The sequence below is a fragment of the Cryptotermes secundus genome, unplaced genomic scaffold (genome assembly GCF_002891405.2).
Source record: "Cryptotermes secundus unplaced genomic scaffold, Csec_1.0 scaffold465, whole genome shotgun sequence".
In the NCBI taxonomy this organism is placed as follows: Eukaryota; Metazoa; Arthropoda; class Insecta; order Blattodea; family Kalotermitidae; genus Cryptotermes; species Cryptotermes secundus.
Genome location: NW_019738964.1, coordinates 1,459,582 through 1,485,253, shown reverse-complemented (window position 1 = coordinate 1,485,253; position 25,672 = coordinate 1,459,582). Strand labels below are relative to the sequence as shown.

General features: G+C 41.2%; 1 protein-coding gene across 1 annotated transcript in view; it reads right to left on the bottom strand.

Annotated features, from left to right (window-relative positions):
• Nucleotides 1–25,672, bottom strand: part of LOC111871477 (lachesin) — a gene marked incomplete at its 5' end in the record, with an annotated part of 213,487 nt that overhangs the window by 9,094 nt on the left and 178,721 nt on the right. Inside the window, 1 exon segment of the mRNA XM_033754270.1 lies at nt 14,851–15,019. Within this exon segment, the coding sequence (XP_033610161.1) occupies nt 14,851–15,019 (169 nt within the window).

The window sequence follows — 25,672 nt, the reverse complement described above, 5'->3', positions numbered from 1 at the left end:
TATATATATATATATTAAAAGGGCATAATCTGCTGTACCTAGCCTGGACTGACAGAGGCCGTGTATATAGTGTACATAGAAGTAAGGAATAAGTGTGTATTTATAAATGTATGTAAATACAGACAATGGACTTAATACAGACTGACTAACAAATGACAGACCCGACCTCTCGTCAGAGAGGGCGCTACACATGGACAAGACAGTAACTTTCAGTCAAAAGAAATATCTGGTCATGAGCCCCAGCTGGGGCTCGACACCAAGACTGACAGACTGACTGACCGTCAGTTGCAATGTGACTCAGACTCAGACTCAGTTATGTAACACTCTGTATTTACTTCATTTACCCGAGTACATGATAATCGTTATTCATGTCATTCCCATAAATTGAGGTATCACGTTTTACACACACAAAACAATAGAAAACTTTTCATTATCATTATATTGTGACATGTGAACCCACTGCTAGGCAACGACTCGGTAAACATATTCCCGTTACAACGTATACGCAGGCAACAGTCGGATAAGTTCCGTTTCTATGCAAAGGCACTATATTTACAGTGCCTTTGTATAGAAACGGACTGTACAACAAAGGAAGGCGTGTTTTCTATGGATCCGCCTCAAGGTTATATATGCCGTACAGATCATAATCAAATCAAGATCAGAATGGAGCGAGTCCTCGGCAGTCAAGCAAGAAGTGTTCGGGTGAAGATTGGTTGTGAGGTATTGTAACTGAACAAAATGTCAATAAATCCAATCACCCAATCCAAAACCCGTTATTATTAGTCACGGACCCATAAACACGTGACAACGTGTAAAGGTGCGTGCAATATTTAATAACCGACATAATTATGACAGTTTGTGGACTGAATATAGCTGCATCTCTGGAATTAATTTATCTTATAAAGTTATCACTCGCCTCATTCCTATTCTCATTTCTGCTCGCAGATGCTTACAATTTTAAACACTTCCTATTAGCTACCTGACGCTGTGTACAAATTACAAGTAACCATTTATTTGGAGGTCATGTCTGCCAGTCTGTATGCGAAATGCCAGAACTACTGCATATGTTTTCAAAATTCGATATATGAAACCATCATCACAAGCTCTCGGGCAATTCCGATATTCAGCCATTTTGTGTCATAAGGTCCACATTACTTAAGGTCATAATAGGATTCTTACGTACTTCATAAACGATTGAATAAAACTAGCGACACACAATAGGAGAGAGCTTTGTTGAGGCCCTAATTTTAGTAGGTCATTTTGATCGCGTTTCCTACAGACCGATTTGATAAGATCTTTATTCAAGACCACGAAGGGCCTTCTGTAACCTTTCATAAGCCCCCCCCCCCCCTGCAAAAACTATCGCTGGGAATTTGGTGCACTACTTTTGGAACACACCGTTTCAGATTTTCGTATATTTTATTATATTTCATTTTGTTTAGACTTCCTGGTTACTTCATTTCCGTTCACGTATTTAGATTAATTTCGTTTGTGGCCAGTAAGAAAATTTGTGACACATTCTTTGAAGTGTTTATATTCTCCCTGAAGAATTACAATTGTCGAAATAAATCGATACTTGAGTTACAACCTTCATTTCTTTATGTTGAATTTTCCTGATAGCGTATTATGAAGCAAAATGAAAATCAAACCGTTACTTGTATTGTTGTCTGGTCCTGCCGATCACTGTTTAGAGTGCATATGGAAACTGCAAGGGTTCCGATTTCAGTCCGCTGAGATATCTGGCCGCATATGTCAGTTTGTCTGAGTTATATGATAGAACAGGCCCCGAAACAATGCCACTTGTTCCTCTCATCTGTGAACAGTAGTAAATCGCTCGCTCTTACACTCATTACTCACTGGATAACTTTTTATACAAAAGCTTCAAGCGACAACAAAGTGGAACATAATTATTTCAGTTGTTCGGAGACATCACAGACATTCGCGTGACTTCATATCTGTCGGGCCAACCGGCCTTTATGTTCCAGTTGTCAGAGTTCCTTCTCACTGCACAATGGGTGAACGACAGCTGTTCTTGTCACGGTACTTTTATTGTACATTTCTATTGTCTTCGGAGCGCAGTAATAGCCATTCTACGTGCTATGGAATTTCTATGGGAAATGAAACGTGAACGACTCAAAACAAACCATAATAATAATAATTAAAATACTGGGTTACTATAAGAGAAATACAGGATGTCCGGATGAAAGGTATCAAAAATAAAAAAAATCTCTCGGAAAGTAATTATATTAAATGTATCAGGTTTATATTATCGGTAAGGAAAACTCTGAAAGCTTTTTTTTTTATCATACCCGGCTTACGCGCATGCGCCGCCACATTTCAGCCACCATGTTAGGAATCACCTGGACAGAGAGATGGCTGGGAGATAGATTGGTAGAGGTGGACCAATCGCTTGGCTTTCTAGATCGCCAGATTTAACCCCAATCGATTTTTCTTGTGGGGTTATGTGAAGAACACTGTCTACCAGGTTAAGATCAACGACCTTCAACACCTGCAAGCCAGCATAAGGGACTCTGTGGCTACGGTAACACCAAACATGCTGGATCGTCTGGATATTTGTCGTAACACCAAGAGAGCCCACGTTGAAATTTATTGAGAAAGATATACTCGTATATTCAGATAGTTTCCCTTTGTAGCGGTGTAACCCATTAATGTGTATAATAAATTCTTTCTGACATATAATGATTTTATTTTGGATACCTTTCATCTGAAAATTCTGTATATACTTTCAACGTTATATGGAACCAGAACGGACAAACATGTACACAGGCAATATGTATTGTACAGTAGCATCGGGTTGGGATGAACTGTCTCTTCCTTCCTGTAGGTGTAAGACATCTAAAGCAACGAATCACAACAGCTCTTAATAAGCATATGCTCCGGTGTGTTTGGAATAAATAGGGTTATCGTATTGATATCTGTCGCGTGACTACAGGTTCACACATAGAATATTTGTAACTTAAACACATATGCTAAACAACCATGTGACTGTTTTCGCTATATCAATAACACTTTGGTTTCTATAAAACGATAAAAGTCTCTATTTCCTTCATAGTAACCTGGTATAGATACACAACGAAAGATGGCTCAATCGGTAATGTTTCTGATTTGAATTTGGCAGTGCCGGTTTCGAATATCGGCCCCGACATCGACTAGGGTAACTACGGGTTTTAGTGGGTTCCTCAGTCCCTCCAGGCAAACTCCGAGACAGTAGCTAAGTTAAGTGACGGCTGCTGCCTTCCGCATCATTCCCAAATCAATTCACAAATAGCCCTTCTATCTGAAATGTCGTCAACTGAAGAAAAATACAATGTAAATATGAAGTGTCATATCCATAACCGTACCGCAATTAAGTAACTATGGATAAAAATATACATAAAAAGTCTTTCATGACGTCAGCATAATACGCAATTTTTCAAGTCGAATGAACCAGGTTTATGTGTGATTTAATTTTCCACGTGCTGTAACAAGCACATTCCAGTTCGAACTAAACATGTAACAGTGTGAGAGAAAAAATATTTCACGATTTAACAGAATCGATGGTTCATGAGATTGTTTCATATTTTATAGTTCGTCAGCTTGTTAACGTATTTACCGTTCTTAAGGAACCCGAAAGACTGGTCGTCGTGAAAACAAAATCTTGTAATTCGATTCCTTCCTGAGATAAATAGAAGAGACTGCTAGAAGCTGAGGGATCGAGGTTTATATTTCGGTATTTAATCCTTCACATGCAATAACAAGTATATTTTAAGAATGCAATCTTCTAGGATATGGCGCCGTGTAGTTCTTCTGTGAACCGACGTTTCGGAGGAACGTATCCGTGAAGAGTGAGGCGATACGTTCCTCCGAAACGTCGGTTCACATAAGCTCTTCACGGCGCCACATCCTGAAAACGGTATTTTTCATAGCCACTGCAGTGAAAACCTCAAATCTTACGAACTCTATACCCAAGAGAATGAAAGGCGGTAGCTAGTTGGTTGAGGCACTATGTTACAAGACGGAAGGTTGCGGGTTCAAGTCCCGATATGGTCACTGGATTCTTCAATTGACCTAATTCTTCCAGCTTCTCTATGGCCCTGGGGTTGACTCAGCCTCTAACAAAAATGAGTACCAGGAATCTTCCTGCGGGTAAAGGGAAGCCGGGGCGCAAGGCTGACAACCTTACCGCCATCTTTGAGACGATTTTCTAGAAAATGTGGGAGCCTCGGAGCGGACCCCACATAAAACTCCGCTTCCAACGGTTCTTTTTTGTTGCACATTTAAGTGTTTCCGCGGCCACGTGACGTTTAAAGAGCCACTCCCTAGCAAAGGGCGTGTTTCCAGAGCCGTTTCCTAGTAAATCAATTCTCTGCTGGCTTCACAAATATGTCTTTCAGCAGACATGCCACAATACTTTGAATAAGATTAGAATTGTTAATGTTGACTTGGAAAGAATGCGAACAGAAGCGGTCATGACATGTTTTAATACGAATTTCGAACATCTGTCTGGGAGACTGAAGAATATCACCAAAAGAATTCCTCAGGATAGCCGACTTCCTCCTCTAGAATCGAACTCTGGGACTCCTTATATGAAGCTGCCATGTAAACCGCTAAACAGTGACGCTAAGTTGAACATTATGTGCAGTGTCATGAGATGTACCACTGGGAGAGTGACATGTGAGCGGTTTTGTCGTATCAGAAGACGATCTCGGCATTCATCTGGAGCTGAACAGGACTTCCATGGACAGTTTCAGTCAGGGAAACCGATGTGACTCACTCACGCAATCTCACATACGTAGAATAGAGACACTGCTTAATCCGTTGTAAACATCCACTGGATTGTGATGGGCACTCTCTGAGAAGAAGAAAAGCACTAAAACTTGTTCATAAAGAGGAATTTATGCCCACTGAACGTATAATGAGACTCCAGACACAACTTCGTGGTTATGGAGCTAATGAATATCTGTGATGCTCATGGAACTTACACACCAAAAGAAACATGGCGCTAACAAGAAGAGACCATAAAGCAGATTTTGACACTCAGCTACTGCACCTCGAACAAAGATGTTTCTTGTCGAAACTGTGAAGTAACTTCAAGGCTAACTTCCTCCCTTACGAATAATATAGGTAAATCAGTTTTCATCACATTACAGATCAAAAAATAATTTCTGTTAAAATTTATGACGCCTACTTTCATTCCTTAAACTAAGGCGAATTTATTATGAAATCTAAATTAAAAAATATCCTTAATGTTTCACCCTGTTACCATTTACGTTATTACGAATATTAATGTAACACAATACAAATTTATTTATATTTATCATAATTTTATGCAGAATTTCATATGTATATATCAAAAGGTTCACTAGTTATCGACTATTACAAATTTCGCGCCGCCATTATAAGCATTCTCCCTAACAGCATTAATCCATTTTCAAAAATTTGTTTCCAGACAATATGTTAATGGTGTTAGTCTCATTCTGGTTTCAGAAGTTTGCAACAGTAACGCGTCTGACATTCATTCAGAAGTTCTTCAGTTCGAACCTGGGTCGGAACGCTGTTAATTCTGACTGAAAGTTTCATGACTCTCTTCGGCCTTTACAGAAGCTTAAATTACTCACTCATGGAGCTGTCCCTTCTTGAGAAGCCACAAATTCTGCAGCTACTGAAGAACTTCTCAGCATTTTATGGAACCCGAAGGTTCATTACTGTGCTCACAAGAGCCCTCCACTGGTTTCTATCCTGAACCAGTTCGATCCAGTCCATATCATCGCATCCTATCTCTCTAAGATCCACCTTAATATTGTCCGATCATCTACGTCTAGGTCTTCCTGGTATTTTGAGATTTCATCCGCCACTCCCCTATACATATTTCTAGCATTCCAAGTACCAGTCCATTTTCTTTCGCTCAGGTCATTTATCCAAAGAATCTGTCTACGTGATCTTTCGTAACAACCTTATTTTTTAAGGTGAGGTGTTGTAACCCCGATGCCCAACCCCCAGATGGAAGACCACCCTTTGTCGGCTGTCCGCGACGGATTTATCAATATATTCGCAGCCTCCCTCCATACCTGGAGGGCGTCTCCTACATCCGCAACCTAAGGACGCGCCATGCTGTGGTGACAAGGGACCCACCTAACATGGAGCTTAAATTATGTTTTTTAAATTTGATTTTTCATTGTGTTAATCACTGGCAGCGACATTAATCAATTAGAAAGTAGAAATGTGAGACCTGAGAATCTTACGGCGCTACTGTTGAGAATCCTGTCCTCTAGGACGTGCAACTGCACAGTCTGGTAGAACTTCACCGATGTTCCGGGGAAGAGAATGCTTTGTACAAGTACGTAAATGAGAAGTTCGCATAACCGCCATGTTATTATTACCTATAGTAGGAAATTAAGAGAAGTAAAGGGGAACTATGTTCATACTGAGCTGCATGAATTGGTTGAATAATAATTTGCACTGGAAATAGACAGCCGGTGTGATGAGACTTTAGTGTTATCTTTACTTACAAAGCAATCATGCAGCAGTTTAGTCCACAGAGTTGCTAGTCGCTTGGGTTTCCATACGGCCGGTTTAAAAATTAAATTTCAGGAAGACACGCAATGTATATGAGAGGACGAGCTGAATTCATGTTCCAACAAAATAACAATGTGCAGTATCGAATTTCAGAAGAATCTAAAAGCCACCGTATGGCTTTATGTAAAACAAAATTTGTAAAGGGTTAACATGAGTGGAAAACAATGAGGCAACTAGTATAAAGCAAAGCATCTCATGAGGATTTTTGCTAACATTTAACTGTTTATGATTTACACGAGGAACAAGATGTATTACTGCATGTAAAGTAGGCTTTGTTACAGAGGAATGTGGCTGAAAATCTGAAGAGACCGACAGCTTAAAGAAAAATCTCACTTAAAAATTAGAACAATGTCTGTCAAAAGGTTTATGGGATCACATGAATTTATAGAGTAGGCTTTAAAATCTTTAAATATAGCTAATATTTACAAACTGGACATAACCTTGTGCAAATTTGTCTCATGCCAGATATTAACAGAACGTGATTAACAGTTTAGGATATACATGCAAAAGCCAATTTATAGGTTTCAGTAAAGTCAACTCTGTTACGTTTCATAATCGCTGAAAATCGAAAATGCTGAATAAATTTAGCGAGTCCCCAATACCGAAATTTTAAGGAATTTCTCCTACGGTTTGACCAATGATAGTGTGACGTGGATGGCGCAATAGGAAGTAGGGGTCACGTGAAATCTGCGGTCTCGCGAGTGACGTCACATACCCCCACTCCTTCCATCAGTGCGCAACGCTCGTTAAACACCCTCTCCTCCGCGGTGACATAACGGAAGAGCAACTGTGTTAGGCAACCATTGCGCGGTGACGTAACAAGGGATGCCGCGGTTGCTATGCAGCAATGTGACGTCACTCGCGGGACCGCAGAGTTCACGTGACCCCTACTTCCCGTTGCGCCATCCACTTCACAATACTATGTTACAGACGGACAGATATGTCCTTCACATTATACTTGCACTTTTACTTTGTAAGGAACGTCTAACAAGAAAAGTGTGCCAGAAAGATTATGAATGTTGTCGTAAAACGAGAAGTGGGAAGCAATGAATGGCCTTCTCGAAGTTTTTCAAAGGTACATAAGCTTTGTTACCCACTGCTTTAAGAAGTCACTAGCATTTAACTTTAGCCGTTAAATGCATGGTAAATACACATCATCAGCAGTAACACTGAAACTTTACATTTGCACACGGAATGTATCCATACAATTCGCATGATTTTAGAATAAACAGCGGTTGTTTATCATTAAGCTGCTAGTCTTTGTATTGGAGGCAGTTCATTTTTTTATACTAGGTAGGAACTGAATTTTAAAATATTATTTCGATGAATTTCATTTCCCAGTTGGTTAGAACATATTCGAATTTATAATATTGTTGTTAATATTTAAAATATACTCGTAATAATCATTTAATACGCTCAACTGACTAATGTCCTGTGCAAAATTCTTTTTGAAAAAGTGAGTATTATTCAGCTGGACGAAACAGTCTCCACTATTATGAAACACGAAAGCCCTTTACTGTTTACGTAAGGCCGCAACTGGACTGCACCCTCAGTTAGTTGATCAGACATTTTCCTGTTACCCAATCAACCATTTTAGTCGGCCACGGTAGCCGAACGATCTAAGAAATGCACTGTTTTCGCTTTCTCGGAAGCCGGGTTCGTGGATGAGTGAACATCCATCCCACTCAGGGCATGGATGTTCAGTGTTTGTGTGTGTGTTTTCTGTATTTGTGTACAGGTAGAAGCCTTGCGACGACCTGATCACCAGCCCAAGGAGTCCTACAGAATGTCTAAGATCTAGTAAACCGAAGTGAAACAGAGAATTTCATGGAGATAAACCAGGGTCCAAATTGGGGCTGTAGCATCAAAAAGGAAGGAAAGGAATGAAAATTTTTAATATTTTCTTCTTACTTAAGCCTTGTTATCTCACCCGGTCTCTTAAGGTATGCATTTCTGAAATTCCTTAAGCATGCTACAAGTACATCAATCTCATATATTTTATGTAATCACCCTAACAATGTTATCTGAAAGGTATGAACAAGAGGGATCATCCCTCTTCGTACTTATAAATATTTCTGTTCCTTCCCCTTTCGTATATAATGTGAAAACCCTATTTTTCTGACGAAGATAAATTAAACTACAGTCAGTTTTGTTCTCTTGCTGACGCGCATTGAAACCAGAGAAGGATGCCCGTGCCATGAAATCGGGTCGACCAATGAAGCATAAGTTCTCTTCGAGGGGGAGGGGGTACACTCTACGACGATACTCGTTATTCTGAATGGATCTAAACCACGGTCCGGTGCTTTGAGGAAATAATATTGTCGCGTGTTGCCTATGTAACGCGACAAATAAATTCACGCAGGTCTCGGATTTGGCGAATATGTTTATGAATGCTCACTTTTACACTGGTGAGTACAAATATTATCACAAGTACTGCTTCTGCTATAGTCAAAACCAAACTGAACTGTTCTCGGTAACTTCTACAGAACTCCACTGTCAACTGTCAACTCAATTGAACTCAACTGTCTGGTATGAGTCTGAGTCTGAGTCTCGTTTCACGACCGAAGGTCAGCTGTTTGGTCCCTTCGAAGCTGGACTTTTATAACCTGGTCTCGAACGGAATATAGCTCACCACGCNCCTTGCCAGCGCAGTCTTACTCGGGTCCGACTCCCTTGGGACTCGCGACCATATTTTACTGTCTCAGAATTGAGACTTCCCTTTTCGTCGCCTCCTACGACTCGCAGGGTCACGGTAGAGGTATTCGACACCCCTGTCTGGTCCCTTCGAAGCTGGACTTTTATAACCTGGTCTCGAACGGAATATAGCTCACCACGCAAGAGCCTTTGGTCTCGGCCGCTGTCATGCAACGAACCCTCTGTTGTTCTTTCATCTCCGGGGAAACGCGTTTGTTGCTTAAAGTATTCCTAGGCAATGGCCAACTCTTATTGCGTTTCCATGGAAGCATATCTTGCGGATTCCCGGCACGCGACTCTGCTCCCTTCTAAAGATTGTTCGTCCCGAGCAGCCTAACTATAATTCCCTTCCGTTCATACCTTCCGGATTCCCGGCACGCGACAATACAAATTTAAATTTTGGAGAGTAAAGTCTCGAGGATAACATATGGACCTAGAAGAATGTAGTGGAGCATGGAGAACAGGGCACAGACAAAACCGTTGAGCAGTCTCGTTTCAACTGCAGTGTCAGCTGCCCGTCGTTACCAAAGTTAAGCTGTTAAGCCCGAGCACGAATTCTCTTTCGTGTTCTTCGTTTACGAGTAATGGGTGGCTTGAATCCCGTCTCGACGTCCATAAATTGAAGCACTGTACTCTTAGGTCATCCCACGAGTGCATTTTTAAACGTCATGCTTCCTTGGATCCTTTTTGCATTCTGTCTGTAATATATCGCATCATTTTTCATATCGTCAAATATGTTTTTAGTCTCTAGTGTGCTTCTTATTTCTTCACTTTGTAATCTGTCTCTTAAATTTACTCCCAGCAGCGATGTAGAAAGTCTCGTGCTGCGTGTCATCCTTCCTCATAACTCATGCTTCGCTTTCCAACACAAGCTTCGTTTGCACACAACATTACGTAGTCGCAATGTCCGTCCATTTTTGTTTCAAATGAGTGTCGCTATACAAATTTTACGAATAAATTTACAAGAGTATAAGAAATAGATGAACATAGACTAAGGGTGATTGAAGCGGCCTCCGTAGTCTAGAGGTAACGTTCCAACCTCATGACTCGTAGTACGCGGGTTCAAATACCCGGCGGAGGTCGTCGAATTTTTAAGGGCGGAAAAATTCAGGGAACAAGTCCTCCGGGAGGGACTTTAAGCCGTGGGTCCCGTGTCGTAGCTTTACGGCACGTAAAAGAACCTCATATCTCCAAAGGAGGTCACTGAGCCAAATTACGGACGTTTCCCGCCCAACAGCAGTCTCTAATACCTCTGGTAGATGGGGGAAGCATTATAGATACCTCTCAGCTAGTAGAGCCGGTCTCGCTGGCTGGGCGGGACTGATGGTAAGCACCAGTACCGGTAGGATATAGAGACTGGTAGAAATCATAGAGGGAAGCACAATGGACCAATACAGGTCTAAGTGCATGGGGAAACCCACCCTCTCCAATAACTAACTAACTAAGGGTGATTGAGAACAGGGTGTTGAGGAGAATATTTGGACCGAAGAGGGATGAAGTGACAGGAGGCTGGAGAAAACTGCATAATGAGGAGCTTCATAACTTGTACTCTTCTCCAAGTATAATTAGAATGATCAAGTCAAGGAGGATGAGATGGGCAGGACATGTAGCACGAATGGCGGAGAAGAGGAATGCATATAGGATATTGGTGGGGAAGCCAACGGATCTTAGAGAGATAGGATGGGATGGTATGGATTGGATTGATCTGGTTCATGATAGGGACCAGTGGAGGGCTCTTGTGAACACGGTAATGAACCTTCGGGTTCCGTAATATGCTGAGAAAATCTTGAGCAGCTGCAGATTTGTCTTCTCTTCAAGAAGGACTCAGCTCCATAAGTATGTAAGCAACAAAAAAAAAATTAATGTTGCCTCAAACAGCTTCAAATTTTCTACATGCAAATGTATCTTACATATACATTTTTTTCCCATCTCTTGAGTGGTACATTCGTAAGTTTCTAGATATTTCGCGAAATGTTTAGAATGTAGTTCGAGCCCGTCAAGTGCCCTCTTATGAGAGGTGCTTACTTTTTATCGGTGAAAGGTCAGTTGAGAGGAGAACATGCACTTGAGATGGCTACTAATACGACATCTGAAGCAGTGCTTATCCCTGGAGACGTGAACTCTAAACAGCAACGACTGTTAAGCTAGAGAATGCTACACTGTACGGACGTTTCATGAAGGAACAGCTGAGTGTGAGGTTTCCTTAAAATGGCGAGTTCTCTTCCCCAAACTATAATCATTTTAAGTCCTTGAGTTAAAATAAGCCTCTACGGCGGCACCCTGGGAAACCCTTGCTGTTAGTAATGCACGCTTTGTGGCAATTCCGAGCCTGTAAACGGCCAGTGAGAGAGCCTCAGTCGAGCCATTACCACAAGTTTTAAGAGATTCTAAACCGGAGAAAGTGGTGAGAAATGTTCCAAACATGTTGTACACTAGTCCCCAGGTTAAAAAGTTACAATACAGCAATAAGGTCGGTTAAATCTAATGTATTTTTATAGTATTTCACAAGTTACTGTCCGTTTTTAAATAAACTAAAAATCAAATGGTCTTTATGATTGTTTACAGACTCTGAATTTATATCAGCAGAAAGTTTACTGGGTTGCAGGAAAATAATGCATATACAGATGGTTCCACTTGTCGGACCCCATAGCTTCTATTTTATACACATGACACCGACAAATTTTTCTTACTTTAAACTAGAACTAGTTTAAGTTAATTGGGTGAAACCTACGGCTACATTTAAAATTATTCATAGAATAATTGTTAGAGCCTACAACAATTTGCTTGAGTTTGAATTACCTTAAAATAATAATAATTACTATAAACAAAAATAATGTTCTTAGCACTTTCCATGTCTCTGCATAGAAAGAAGACTTTTAGCAGCCCCCCCCCGCCCCATAGCATTTTTAGTTTTTAAACTTCCAGTGAATACAGAATCATACCTCGCTCGTCTTACTATTATAAAACCTGGTGTATTCGTACTCCTGCCAGCACGAACGTTTTACTTACTAGGTTGAAACAGGGCGCTGAGGACTAAAGGTTCGGAGTTCGACTCCCGGTAGAGTCAAGGATTTTTTCATCTCTACATCGTCCAGACTGGTTCTGGAGCCCTCCTAACCTCCTATCAAATCGGTATCGGGACTTCATTTTCCGGGGGTAAATCGGCTAAAGCGTGAAGCTGACCACTCACCTCCAACTAGTACCTAGGTCAGGAAAATGTGGATCTATACATCCAATCCCCCATACGCCTACGTGGCGTAGTGCTTAATTAGTTAAGCACAGGACAACTTTACTTTACCCAACAGAGATTGCAGTTGGAAAATGGAAAGATTACACAACAAGGAACTTCAAATTTGTGATAATTGGTGATCAAAGCAAGGACGACGCGCTCTGCTAAGCATCAGAACACAAGGAGAGAAATTGGAAGTCCACTTAGAAATTTAGATTTGAGAATAACAGGTGAAATTGTTTTATGGTTATTTAAAGATTACTGATCATGTGACATGTGGGCCATTTCTATGAAATGAATTGGCAAATACGTTGCCGCGGAGAGATTGAGTCTGGGAAACCAACTGCGTACGGAACGCGGTTTCCATAGATACGACAAGTGAGAGCTGTGAACTCGTGAAAACCAGACCGTTGCTACGAAACAAACACACGTTTCCGCAGAAACGGATAAATACAGAATAATAGAGGAAATCTATGGGGGTGGTGATCTCTGTTTCGGTTCGTCCCGAAGTTAAGAAGGGGGAGGAACATGTAATTGAGTCATCCAGAAGAAAGGAAGAGTTTTCAATAACGCGTTATATGTGCGAAATATACACTTGACGAAAGGCCAAGCATATTCATAAGGCACAAACCCAGCTTCACGTCAGGGAGGATGTTACATAAGGACTATTACCGCAAGAGTTCAGTTGGGAAAATATCTCTGGTCGTGGGCCTCAAGGGGCCTGACGCAATGATGGACTGGCAGTAAACCGCCAGTCGTAAAGTAACTTTAACTTGATTCATTCATTCATCTCCCGTGTGGAGGCGGAGTCGAATACCTCCACCGTGACCCTGCGAGTCGTAGGAGGCGACGAAAAAGGAAGTCTCAAATCCGAGACAGTAAAATATGGTTACGAGTCCCATGAGAATGACTCCGCTGGCGAGCGCCCCATATCAACAAACCCGCAACTGTCTGACAGTAACAAAAATCTGGTCGCAAGCCCCAGATGGGTGCTTTATTCCAAGACAGACTGGCCGACTGACCGTCGGTCGTAACATAAGACTCAGGCTCTGATTCAGTCAGTCGTAAGAGAATTCTGAAGTCAGTTCAATAGTGCGGTTGAGTTGAGCTGAGTGTTCTGCTGTGGAGTGCCAACATGCGTCAGCGGAAGTTGAGAAAGTGACCGATTCGTAAATCAGAACCAACTCAGTCACAGTGACTCGCAGTCCGGTCACAATGGAGCAAGTCTTTGGCAGTCGTTGATTGTGAGCTGTTGTAACTGACTGTAATTGTAATAAAAGGCGTCAATGAATCCAGTCCATAACCCGTTATAATTGGTTATGGAACCCGGACACGTGACAAGTCCCTATGTTGTGTTACTTCGAATGGTATGATTTCTGGATGAAAATTAGAAACAATGCACAAGGAACGAATCGTAAACTCTGTTACATTTTCTTCCTTGGCACTACAGCCCCAGTGGGCCTACCTCCATGAAATTCTCCGTTCACTTCGGTTTTTCTAGATCTTACACATTCGGTAGGACTCCTTGGGCGGGTGATCGGCTCATCGCAAGGCCTCTACCTGTACACAAACACAGAAAAACGCACGCACACAAACTAAATATTCATGCCCGGAGTGGGATTCGAACCAACGATCCCGACTTCCAAGCGAGCGAAGACAGTACATGTCTTAGACCGCTCGGCTACCGTGACCGGCACCCTGTTACATTACTGTCCTATTATTTGCCTAGAGGTACTAATGAAAATGACAGGAAACTCTTAGCCATGGTAGCTCGTTCCTGAACTTGAATTAAGCCTGGGACTTTCCGAATACGAAGCAGGAATGGGAAACACATTATGGAGTGCATTTCATTACACCAAGAAGAAACATTGGTTTTGCAGCTGACGTGCCACTCCTAAGTAAACCATCAAATTACAAGGCAATACAAGTGCTGTCGTACATTTTACGTTTACATTGCCCAGCTGCAGTAAAATTTTTCCTGTGCTTGACTAATTAAGCACTAGGCCATGAAGACGTGTAGGGGAGAGGATGTATAGAACCACGTTTTCTTGACTTCGGCATTAGTTGGAGGTGAGTGGTCAGCTTGACACCCCGACCGCTTTATCCCCGGGGAAGGAGTCCCCGGTACCCACTGGATAGGAGGTTGGGTGAACACCGGATCCGGTCTGGGTGACGTGGAGAAAAGAAAATTCTTGATCCTACCGGGACTCGAACTCCTACCCCTCGGTCGTCCAGCTATCCCGGCTCTCCAGTTGCAGTACGTCGTGTGAGTAAGTGAGGCGTACTGGGCCTTGCCTTGAATATTATACACGGGCTTTGCTGTTGTGCCAGGATGGATAATGGTCGCTTACCGTTGAGAACATGGACCTTGACGCTAGCGACGTCTGCGTTGGATGGGCTGCAGGAGTACTTGCCGGAGTCGGTTACCTCAGCGTGCTGTATGAGCAGGTAGCTCGTGGTGACATCTCCCTTCTCCGTGATGACGCTCACGCCTCCTCGACTCGAATCATAACTGATCACCTGGTAACAAACAGCAATGTACATTACGGTTCCTATACAATGGGTAGCGACCTACCAGTGAGGAGCAGATATCTCGTTACACTGTCCTTAGCAAAGAGTCAGCTAAGCACAATAGACCACTGTATGTCGCGGTGCAGGGGCCGAGAAGCCCTACCCCTCATACATTCAAAGGATCAGTTGCTGTATTATCTTCTGGGATATGACGCCGTTTGGTCTGGCACACCCTAATAGATCGTAAAGGGTCATTACGATAGTGTATAGTACTCAGAATTACTGCGTTTTTGAACTTTATCCATCAACCGGTATTCTAGAAACTAGAAAACACAAAGTTTCGTAAACTGGATATGTTTATATCCTTAGGTGAGGGGGGAAGACACCTACCCAACACAGTAGATGTCTTTCCCCACTCATCTGAGGACGGAGATAGATCCATTTTCATAAATGTCGTGTTTTCTAGTTTCTGGAATACCGGTTGATGGATAAAGTCCGAAAACCCAGTAATTCTAAGTTTACTAATGTTTCGGAGGAATTTAGTTTGCATATCCTGGTTCGAGAAGTAAGTTTAGCAAGCAGAAAATTACGTTAAACTTATACCAGACTACATGGTATCACATCCGAAAAATAGTACTCTTCCCTGTGAGTGACGTGAGAATCTTAAACCTCATATTAATATTAGTTAGTAACATTATTATTATTATTATTACAAGTAAGTAAAGCTATCCCTGTAACAGGCCGTGGAGGCCCATAGGGTTGTGAGATGTTGAGGGTCCCCATTATCTAGACAAGCGCCTCATGGATGGCGGCAATTATAATATAATAATATAATAATAATATTAATAATAATATTAATAATAATATAATATATATATTATATATATAATATAATAATAATATAATAATAATAATTATTATTATTCTTTGATTTTATGTTGTGATTGTTCTTAATGTAATTACGATGTACTTGTATGTACACTGTGCTCTGTCTGTAATTGGCCTTGAGGCTGTTGACTAGGCACATAAATAATAAAGAATTGAATTATTATTATTATTACGTTCTCTAAAAATGACGATAGAGCAGTTCGGTGCAGCAGCAAGGTTTTAAGTCCGTAGTGGGTAGATGCCAAACCTGGCGTTGGAAGGGTTATAGATCATCTTATGATTTATCTTAATTGTCCTCAGTTTATCCTCACGAAAGCAGGGACTGTACCTTGTAGCAGAAGACGACCACTTCCTTTTACAATCAAACCTAATCATCATTCAAGGTCATAAGCAATTAGAAACCGAACAGAAGCAGCTCATTCATCCCATGCAGTTGAGTAATCTTGGCAATTTTACACTCATTCAGCGGGATAAAAATGGCCACTTATGGAACCAGAGTTGAAAAAGTCCTCCACTAGACCCCCATCATCAGCGAACTGAAACTGTCATCTCCTCCCTACCTATTTCTTTACGGTCCTTCCTTCCACCTACTACGAGGTCTACCAAGTGGTCACTCGTTTTGAAATTTTTCGAGGTAACTCGGAGAGTGAGGCTGACTGCTCACTAGCATCGAGTATAGAGGTTCAGAAATTTATTTGTATCATATTCCGTCTGTAACGCAACAAAGTTAATCCTTCTTAAAAGACACTAAAATATATTTAATTCACTGAAAAATGTTTGTTACATATTTTAAATGTCATTAACTGTGTACATCTGACGTCATTGATACATGTTTCGGCCAAAAATGGGCCATCATCAGGCATATAATATTATGAGATTAAGAATGTCTGGAGCTGCTTCTCCACTCATACATTCTCCATGTTTTAAGAACGGTGACAACTGTAACTATATCTTCATATACGTATGTATATACACGTACATAATTCAGAAGTACATCGAATCTTTGTGCCATTTCATCATTTTGGTGCCCTGCAATATTTGCTGCGAAGTAGTGTTCTGCGCCTAGATGCAGTCGATGAGACTACACGCACACTTCCGGTGTCGGAGAAGTTGCCGCATGACCACGGCGATCGTGTGGTATTTGGATATGTAAACGCGCCACGTTTACTTCGGAGCGACTTACCTGCCTGAATGCGGCCGCGCCATAGCTCAAACGGTTAGTCGCTGGCTTCCCACCGCGGCGGCCCGGGTTCGATACCGAGTCTGGTCAAGTGGGATTTGTCGTGGACAAAATGGCGCTGGGGCAGGTTTTCTCCGAGTACTTCGGTTTCCACTGCCAATCTTCATTCCACCAATTGTTCCACAATCACTCTCACCTATCATCTGGGGCTGGTACAATAGGTCAAAAGTGGCCGCAGTACAAAGGACTTAGTCTCACCCCATTTGCAATAAAAAAATAAAAGAAAATACCTGCCCCAATCACCGAATGATTCTTAGATTATTTAGCAAATCTCTTCAAATTGCAAAGGTTACAAACAGTAGCTTCGAATGACAAAGAAGACACTCGTGATTTATTAGTAAGTTAAGGACTATAGAAGGAGGATGTCATAGCATAATTCAGATTGCTGGTGCGGCATCGTTCAGAGAGACTAAGAAGTGATTAAAATACTACGATAGCGAGTTAGCTAGCTAATGTCTCACATTAGAAGCCACAATGCTTCCACTATACTATACTGGTAGATCCGTGTGCAATGAAGAGAGGAAATATTCCTTAGTCCTTTTCATCCCAATACACACACATACGGCAATTTATTTGTTACATTCTGACACCGTGAAATCTGATAGTTGCGAATGAAAGTTTTCCAAGAATATACTGTCCCAGTATTCAGAGCAGAAGCAAGTTTAGACAAAAATGGAAGTAGTATGTTCCGACGAAATAATGGCACCCTTTTCCCGACTGAGGGAAGCCGCACACCGACTGCGTCAAGACAAATATCAAAACATAGAGAAAAGGATGAAGCTGACGTCAGCATCATGACTCAGACCTGTGTGCGGTGGTTTTCATAATCTCATTCGTTTCAACTATGCTCCTTTCTTTGCGTCATGTCGCAGACATCGTCTCTTGACTGTTACATGTCTTGACGCATACCGGTATGCGGCCTACCTACCGGTAACCTAAGTAGAAGAATGCAGTGTGAATGTTTTCCTCGAAAAATGTTCTGATTCTTCTCCGTCCTTATGCAACTCAATCAGGGTCCGCTAGGGTTCGGCGTTACTTCTCCTGCTTTATTTCGTAACATGTTTCGGCCTAACTGGCCATCATAAGGTGTGCAAGGTGTGTTTAAGGAGTCTGCTCTGCTTTCCTTCTTATATACTAGACGCTTCGAGACGTTTCATTCAGGCTATGTTACCTTCGTGTCCACCACGTGTTTGGTTTACCTGAAATATGCACCAGGTTATATTAGTGTTTTATATGGTGGGTATAATGTGCCATTTCTGCTCTTCTATTTCTTTATTTGGGCTGTTACGCCAGTCGAATATTTTTCTTTCATTTTCTCTGGTGTTGCATCTGCTCTGATTATTTTGAATGTTGAACTTTGTAACTTTTAGGATCCAGACGGAACAAGAATTATTTAATTTACAACCGCAATGTATGTATGTGTGTGTGTGTGTGTGTGTGTGTATATATNTTAGAATACAGACGAAAAAAAAAATATATATTTTACACACGCAATGTGTGTATGTGTGTGTGTGTGTGTGTGTGTGTATATATATATATATATATATATATATATATATATATATATAGTGACATGATTGATGAAGAGAGCCATTACTTGGTAAACAATCGATAAACAAATCTGCGGCAAAGGAGACGCGTGCAACAATAGAAAAGGTTGCTGGAATTATGTTTCCTATGCGGTCAGTTCCGAAGCTATATAACGAGGACATCAGCAGGTCAAAAATCTGGTCTTGGTCATCAGAGGGAGTCTGACACCAAGATGACTGTCCGACTGAACAGCGGTCACAACGTGACTTTGTCTTTAACTTAGTAGTTCAAGTTGAAGCGAGGTCCCAGTGCGTTTGGGACGCGGTGCGAGAGCTGGAACATAAAAATCAATGAAGATAAGACTCAGGCCATCTACGTTTCTCACAGGCTTAGGCCCCCTGAGGCTCATCTTACATTGAACGGACGGAATATCCCCTTCGTCAATCATGTAAAATATCTCGGCGTAATCTTCGATAAGAGGATTACATGGAGCGTGCACATAAAAATGATTGTAGCCAAGGCCTTCAGATCATTTATTAGAATCTACTCCCTGTTCAAAAGTGAGTTTTTGAACGTTAACATTAAACTTACCCTCCATAAGTACTGACTAGATCAGTAATGACTTACGCTTGTCCTGCCTGGGAATTTGTGGCAGACATCAACACCTTAAAATTGCACCGCTTGCAAGATAAGTTTGTCCACCCAATTGGAATCTTTTTCAAGGTGTACATCGTTAAGCGAGTTGCACACGACTTTCAAACTTCCGCATATACAGTTATATAACAAAATTGTGCAAGCAACAAGCAGACATCATACCAAATCATCAGAATGACTATGTTCGCAGCATAGGACAAGGCGAAGATAGATACAGAAAATATAAAGAGGCTTAAACTTTGAGGCGTTCAAACATACAACCTTTCAAGTGCTAAGCTGCCGTTGTAGCATAAGATACGTAAGATAGTCATGGACTGCTTTTCAAAAACATGCTATATTTGCGACACGTACACTTGACAGAAGGCCCAGCATGTTTACAAGAGACAAACCGATCCTCTCATCAGAGAGGGTAATACACAAGGATGATGGCAGTAAATATTCAACTGCAAGAGAAAAAAAACTCTGGTGGTGAGCTGTAAGAAGCTTGGCGTCAATAAGATTTGATTGCCTCTGACTTAGTAGTTAGTTTAGAGTCGACAGTTGAGGACCAGTTATGTGATGACTGAAAGCCCGCAACAGTGTGGACAGATGATAATGTTTGGAACCGATACCAGGCACCGACTAGTGAAGACATAGAAGAATTTATGTGTGCTGCAGTTTCAATATTATGTAGAGTGTGTAAATAGGTCAAACGATCATAGTTACCTGTAGTTACAAGTCATAAGCGTTCAATAAATCCAATTACGAATTCGAACCAATTGTTTAGTCACTAAGACCTGACAATATACACGTTTAGGTCTGAAGGAAAATGATAGGAATGAAGCAATCGTGGCATAGTTTAAGGTACTACCACAGCCGGAAGCCCCAGCACTGAAGGTGTCCTACGGAACAGGAAGTAAGGGTTATAACAACTACAGTACGTCGTTCGCCGGAAGTGTACGCGATCTGCTTGAGAAAATTCCCTTGGCGGGCGTTCTCCTTATTCAGCTTTATAGGGACATGAATGACCGCCTCTGTGGTCTAATGGTCAGAGTTCCTGGCTACATATCCAGATGTCCCGCGTTCGATTCTCGGCGCTACCAGATTTTATGAGAAGTAGTGAGCCTGGAACGGGGTCCACTCAGCCTCGTGAGGATAACTGAGGAGCTATTGAATGGAAAAGTAGCGGCTCAGAGACATGAATACTGAACACACAGACCAATTTTCATGAAGCTGAAAATGCATATTGCTGCTCTGGGTATCACGGCTTTCTTCAACATATATAATTGCAATTGTAATTGTATTTGTTATAGTTGTAAGTGTATCTTCATTGTATTTACTGTGTGCTAGTGTGTCCTTTGTTGTTTGTGTAGTTTTGTGTGCTGTTTCTTGTTTGAGTGTGGTGTGTCATTTTGTGTTATGTGTTGTCTTACTGTAGTATCACTGCCACGGGGCAAAACCCCATTTTCAGTTTAAATAAATAATAACAATAAAAAATCCATTCCATGTCAATCGTGTAGACTACTGACGCTGGCAGAAGAACAGCATGATTACAGAGCTATGAGGTTTGTACGATAAAAGAATGTACGAAATGTATGCACCTTTAATATAGATATATCTTTGGAAAATGTAAACGATATCCTGGGCCGAGACCAGAAATACTTCGTGAAGATGATGCTGATATATGAATTATTACGCCATGGTGTGTGGAACTTCCATTGTGAAGCACAGCCTGCGCGTTTACATTAATCCATCTGAAATATTGTCACGTGTACACTTTTGGACAGATTAGTATGGTGGTACGCGTGACGAAAATAACAGGTTCTAGTTCGGGTGACTGGATTTATTAGCACTTTGGTTACACACTTTCTCTTAACCACACTTTTACAGCACTATCGCTGATTTACACAATTTCCAGTTTACGGTTGCACACGCACTAGGATTGTCCGTCTTCACTAGTCGTCTCCTAGCAACGGATCTCAACACAGAAACTAGCACTTCAAATCACTATGAAGTCTTCTTGTTATTTCGGCTTCACTCCCTCTGGAACATCGGAACTAAACATTGTCACTCCTCCAGCTTACGACTGACTCGTAACTGCCCACGAACTGATTCTGTCACTTTATTCACTTCTCTTACAAGCACTCTGCACAGACCCCTCGGAAAACACTGTCTCTATTGTTTGCTGACGTCATTGCTTTTAAATCACGGTCCGATACGTGGAAATATATTGACCCAGTCGTTGCTTAGAAACGGATTGCATAACCCCGTTATTCTACTGTTGTTTGGCGCAGACCGCATAGAAGATACAGCCTCATTTTTTGTTGCGTGACCTAGCAACGGACTGTTTACCAAGAATCTGTCTTCGCGGGAACCTGTTTCCCAACACGTTGTCTAGCAATGGGTGTACATGTAACAATATAATGAAGCAATATGTACAGGACGAGAACTTGATTTTTGAAGCTGATTATTTATAAACAATGTCAGCTAATAATAATGAGACGTATTATGGTTGTGTCTATTGGACGGGGTTTGGATTGGATGACTGGATTTACTGACAACTCATACACCCCTCTTGGAACTACAAGCAGGCCCAGAGCTACCGTTATTTCCACACTTTAAAATTCACTATTACACCCACTAGAATCCTCAGTCTTCACTAGTCGTTAATAATAAATCACTATTAATACAAATTATGTTGTCTTCATATAACGTGAACTATTATAAGATAAGGAATCTCTTCATTGCATGTTCCTAGTTGAATTAAATTAAACTTAATCAATTCCATGAGTTGGAAGATTCGAGCTACGTTGTCATAGACGGGTGTTTCATAAATCAGAAAACAACTTATAAACAGATGTACAAAGGGTAGGTCATGAATAACAGATGTTTCATGGATAAATTAATGTGGCTTCTCAACATACGGTTTATGAAATTGTATATCAACACATCCAAATTTAAAGTTATAATGTTCCTCTAACTTTTTATAACTTTTTTATGATAGAAAAAATTGCATTTATGCGCTCCTTATTTTCTCCAAATTTGTCCATCGTATAAAAAGTTTGTACGCTCGTACAAGATTCTAAATACAGGTCAGAGCGATGGGTTCGAAGTTTGAACCCTGAGCAGTGCGAGTCTGAACTGCAATTAGATTTCAAGTAATAAATATGAATCTGTATCTCAGATATTTATAACTGTAACTCCACGAACCAGAGCCCTTCTTCAGAAAGAAACAGTCCCTCAGATTATCAAAAAATCACCTCCCATTTTAAAGCCGGAGATTTCATTACTACATACGAGAATATACTCAAAGGCCCCCTCTAGCTAAAGTATCTAGAAAATCCCCACAGAGCAGAATCCTTTCTGAGAAGCTGACAGTCGCTCAGCTAGTAAAGAAATTTTCTGCATTTTATCGAATCCGATTGTTGACAACACCTCGATACTATATCCTAGCCTGGGGAGATAACTGGCGAAGTGCAGTGTCAGCACAGACATTCATGATGTACATAAAATACAAAGTGAAGTAACTGGAAAGTGAATGCGCCCTTAATTGAAGTTAAAATTTCCTCTCGTTTTCAAATAGTTACAATTTATGGCGTCTGCTTAGTGACTTAATACGTAAATGTGAATACAGAAAGTTTTACAGCAGCCTTAGAACGAACTGCTCCTACGCACCAGCCGCCACTGCGCAATAGTGAAGCATGTGTCTGATGGAGTAAATAATCTCACGGTTAACGTGAGCACATGCAATTAGTGAGTTGAACTCTCTAACAGAGGTTTCTATGTTCTGCCGGTCTCCCCAGAGAAGTTCTGGTAAACTAATAAATTCAAAATAAAAAGGTTTCTTTGTATAAAAACGTATGTTCTACAAAATTTCTACAAACAAAGCAGATATAATTTTGTTTAAAGAAATTTACATTAAAGATGGGGCGAGAACGCAAATTTCATGACAAGGAGCTCTTATTTACATGAATTATTTCATACACATAAATGGCGGAGAAGAATTCCTGGTATTCCCCAATATAAAGCGTTCTCTCGTCCCTCCAACTTGTAAATATATATATATATATACTGTAACCACAGTCAGTGTGATGTCAGGTATTTGGTGACAAATATATTTCACATTAGTAGGGAAGTTCAATTATCAGCAACGATTTCGAAATACTCATAATAAAATCTTTGTTAAAACCAATTGCATTTTCATGATTCTTTAAATACACGTGAAAGAAAATAATAACGCAATGTACTGCCAAGATCTTAGCAACTATAGGCGGAGTTTGCATTGGTAATCGGATTTACTGAACACTTTAACACACAACTCGTGACTACACTTTATAGTACACTGTATAGACACGTTTAAACAGCCGTTGCTTGGCAACGGCTTCAATGGCGGATATTCACTTACTTTTGGGTTCCAGAGGTGTCCCTGGCCTCAGCTACAAGCTTCTCACAGCAACAGTTCACAGTAACTGAACCCCAGAAATTATCTAACTAAATAACTTACCAACCAACTCAACTGTCTCTCTCTCTCCTTCCATTCACTAACTCCCAAATAACTATCATGCTTATAACATGTCGGAATGGTCCGCGTACAAAAAAACACCATTCCTTTGTTGCGTGCGCAGTAGTCGGCACGGACTGCTCAGAAAATATCATACCTCTGTTGCTGTCTACGTGCCATTACTTAGCAACGGCTGCTGAATGGTTGCTTATTTTTCTTTCGTTTCTTAGCAACGGGTCTACATGCCACAATATATATGAACTGAAAGTATATCGACTAAAGAAATGACCAACTAAGTGACCGGCTATATGTCTGATGGGCACAGATTCACACATTTCAATTTTGTTCGCATACTCTCGCCCTATTCCATACGATTCATTTTAATATTATCCACACAATTGTGTTTTGATATCCGAAGTGGTAATATTATGTTAAACGGTGAAACAATTTAATATGCGCATCTCTCCGTATCGCTTATGCTTTATATTGTTATATATGTGTGTGTCTTTCGCACTGAAGAAGATTCGAAGGAGATAACGCTTCTGACTTGCATCCGGGAGGTACTCGGTTCGAATGCTGGCCGGGATATCGACTATTGTAACAGAGTCCTTTGCTGGGTTCCTTCAGTCCCTGCGGGCGAATTTCGGGGTAGCGCATTGCAACAGCATACGGCCGCTTCCTTGCACATCATTTCCAATTCATCATATATCAATCAGCCTACAATTCGGCGCAATACATCCTGAGCTATTAACAACGTCGGTGAATAAATCATAAATTAAAAATACTAATACCTCTTCCCTTTAACAACCTCAAGAATTCTGAGTGTGTAATTACATACAAAGCTCCTTTACATGTAACAATTTCCTTCTAATTAATCTGTCTGACACTGAAGATGCTCCCCGTCAATTCCTTGATATATCCTCATTCCTAGACTGAATATAATTACCAAAACGCCCCACAATTATTGCGTCAAGCGGAGCGGAACAGCGCCCTTAACGTGCTGCATTAGGCCTTTCAGCTGAACAGCCGCACTACACGGCCCATACTGCACTAACGAGTCAATACAAAGAAGTGTACATTGCAAATTCAGGAACGGATCTCATTGTTGCTCTTCTTCTGACAGCACGTTTCGTGAGCTCACATATGCGTGCGCACGGCAGCACTGTTCCGACTTCTGCTCTTGAGCTAACGTGATCCGTACGTCCCTGATCGCTTCAATCCCTTTTCAGGGATGTATTTTAGTGTATTACGTTGTACCCGCCTAAAATGTTGTCCCTCTGCTTAACTAATTAAGCACTACGTCATGAAGGCGTATGAGGGAAGGGACGTATAAGATCCATATTGTCTTGAACTCGACACTAGTTGAAGGTAGGTGTTCAGCTTCAAGCCCTGGCCGCTTTAACTCCGGGGAAAGAGTTCCCTGTAACCACTGGATAGGAGACTGGGTGGGCCCCAGAGCCGGTCTTGACGACGTGGAAAAGAGAAAAAAATTGACCCTCCCGGGACTCGAGCTCCGATCCCTCGGTCGTCCAGCCTGTAGTCAGTCGCTATACCGACTACACTATCACGACTCCCCGTTGCTTACTCTTTGTTAGCAGTTAATAGTTATTAATAATGACACTTAGAAATTTGATTCCATACAAAAAAGTCTCAACAGAATGTCTTCTTAATATCATAACGCACCCTGCCAAAGATTATCTGTAGACACGTACCAGAAAGGCAGTTATGAAGGTAAATATTTGTGTGGATACAGCAGCTGAGGTTAGGATTCTCATAAACGTCACTTATCTTTGGCCTTCCTCTAGGATGTAAGTAGCCTTATGTTTGTGCTTAGACCTATAGGCTTAAAGCTAAAGAGCATGGTACAAAA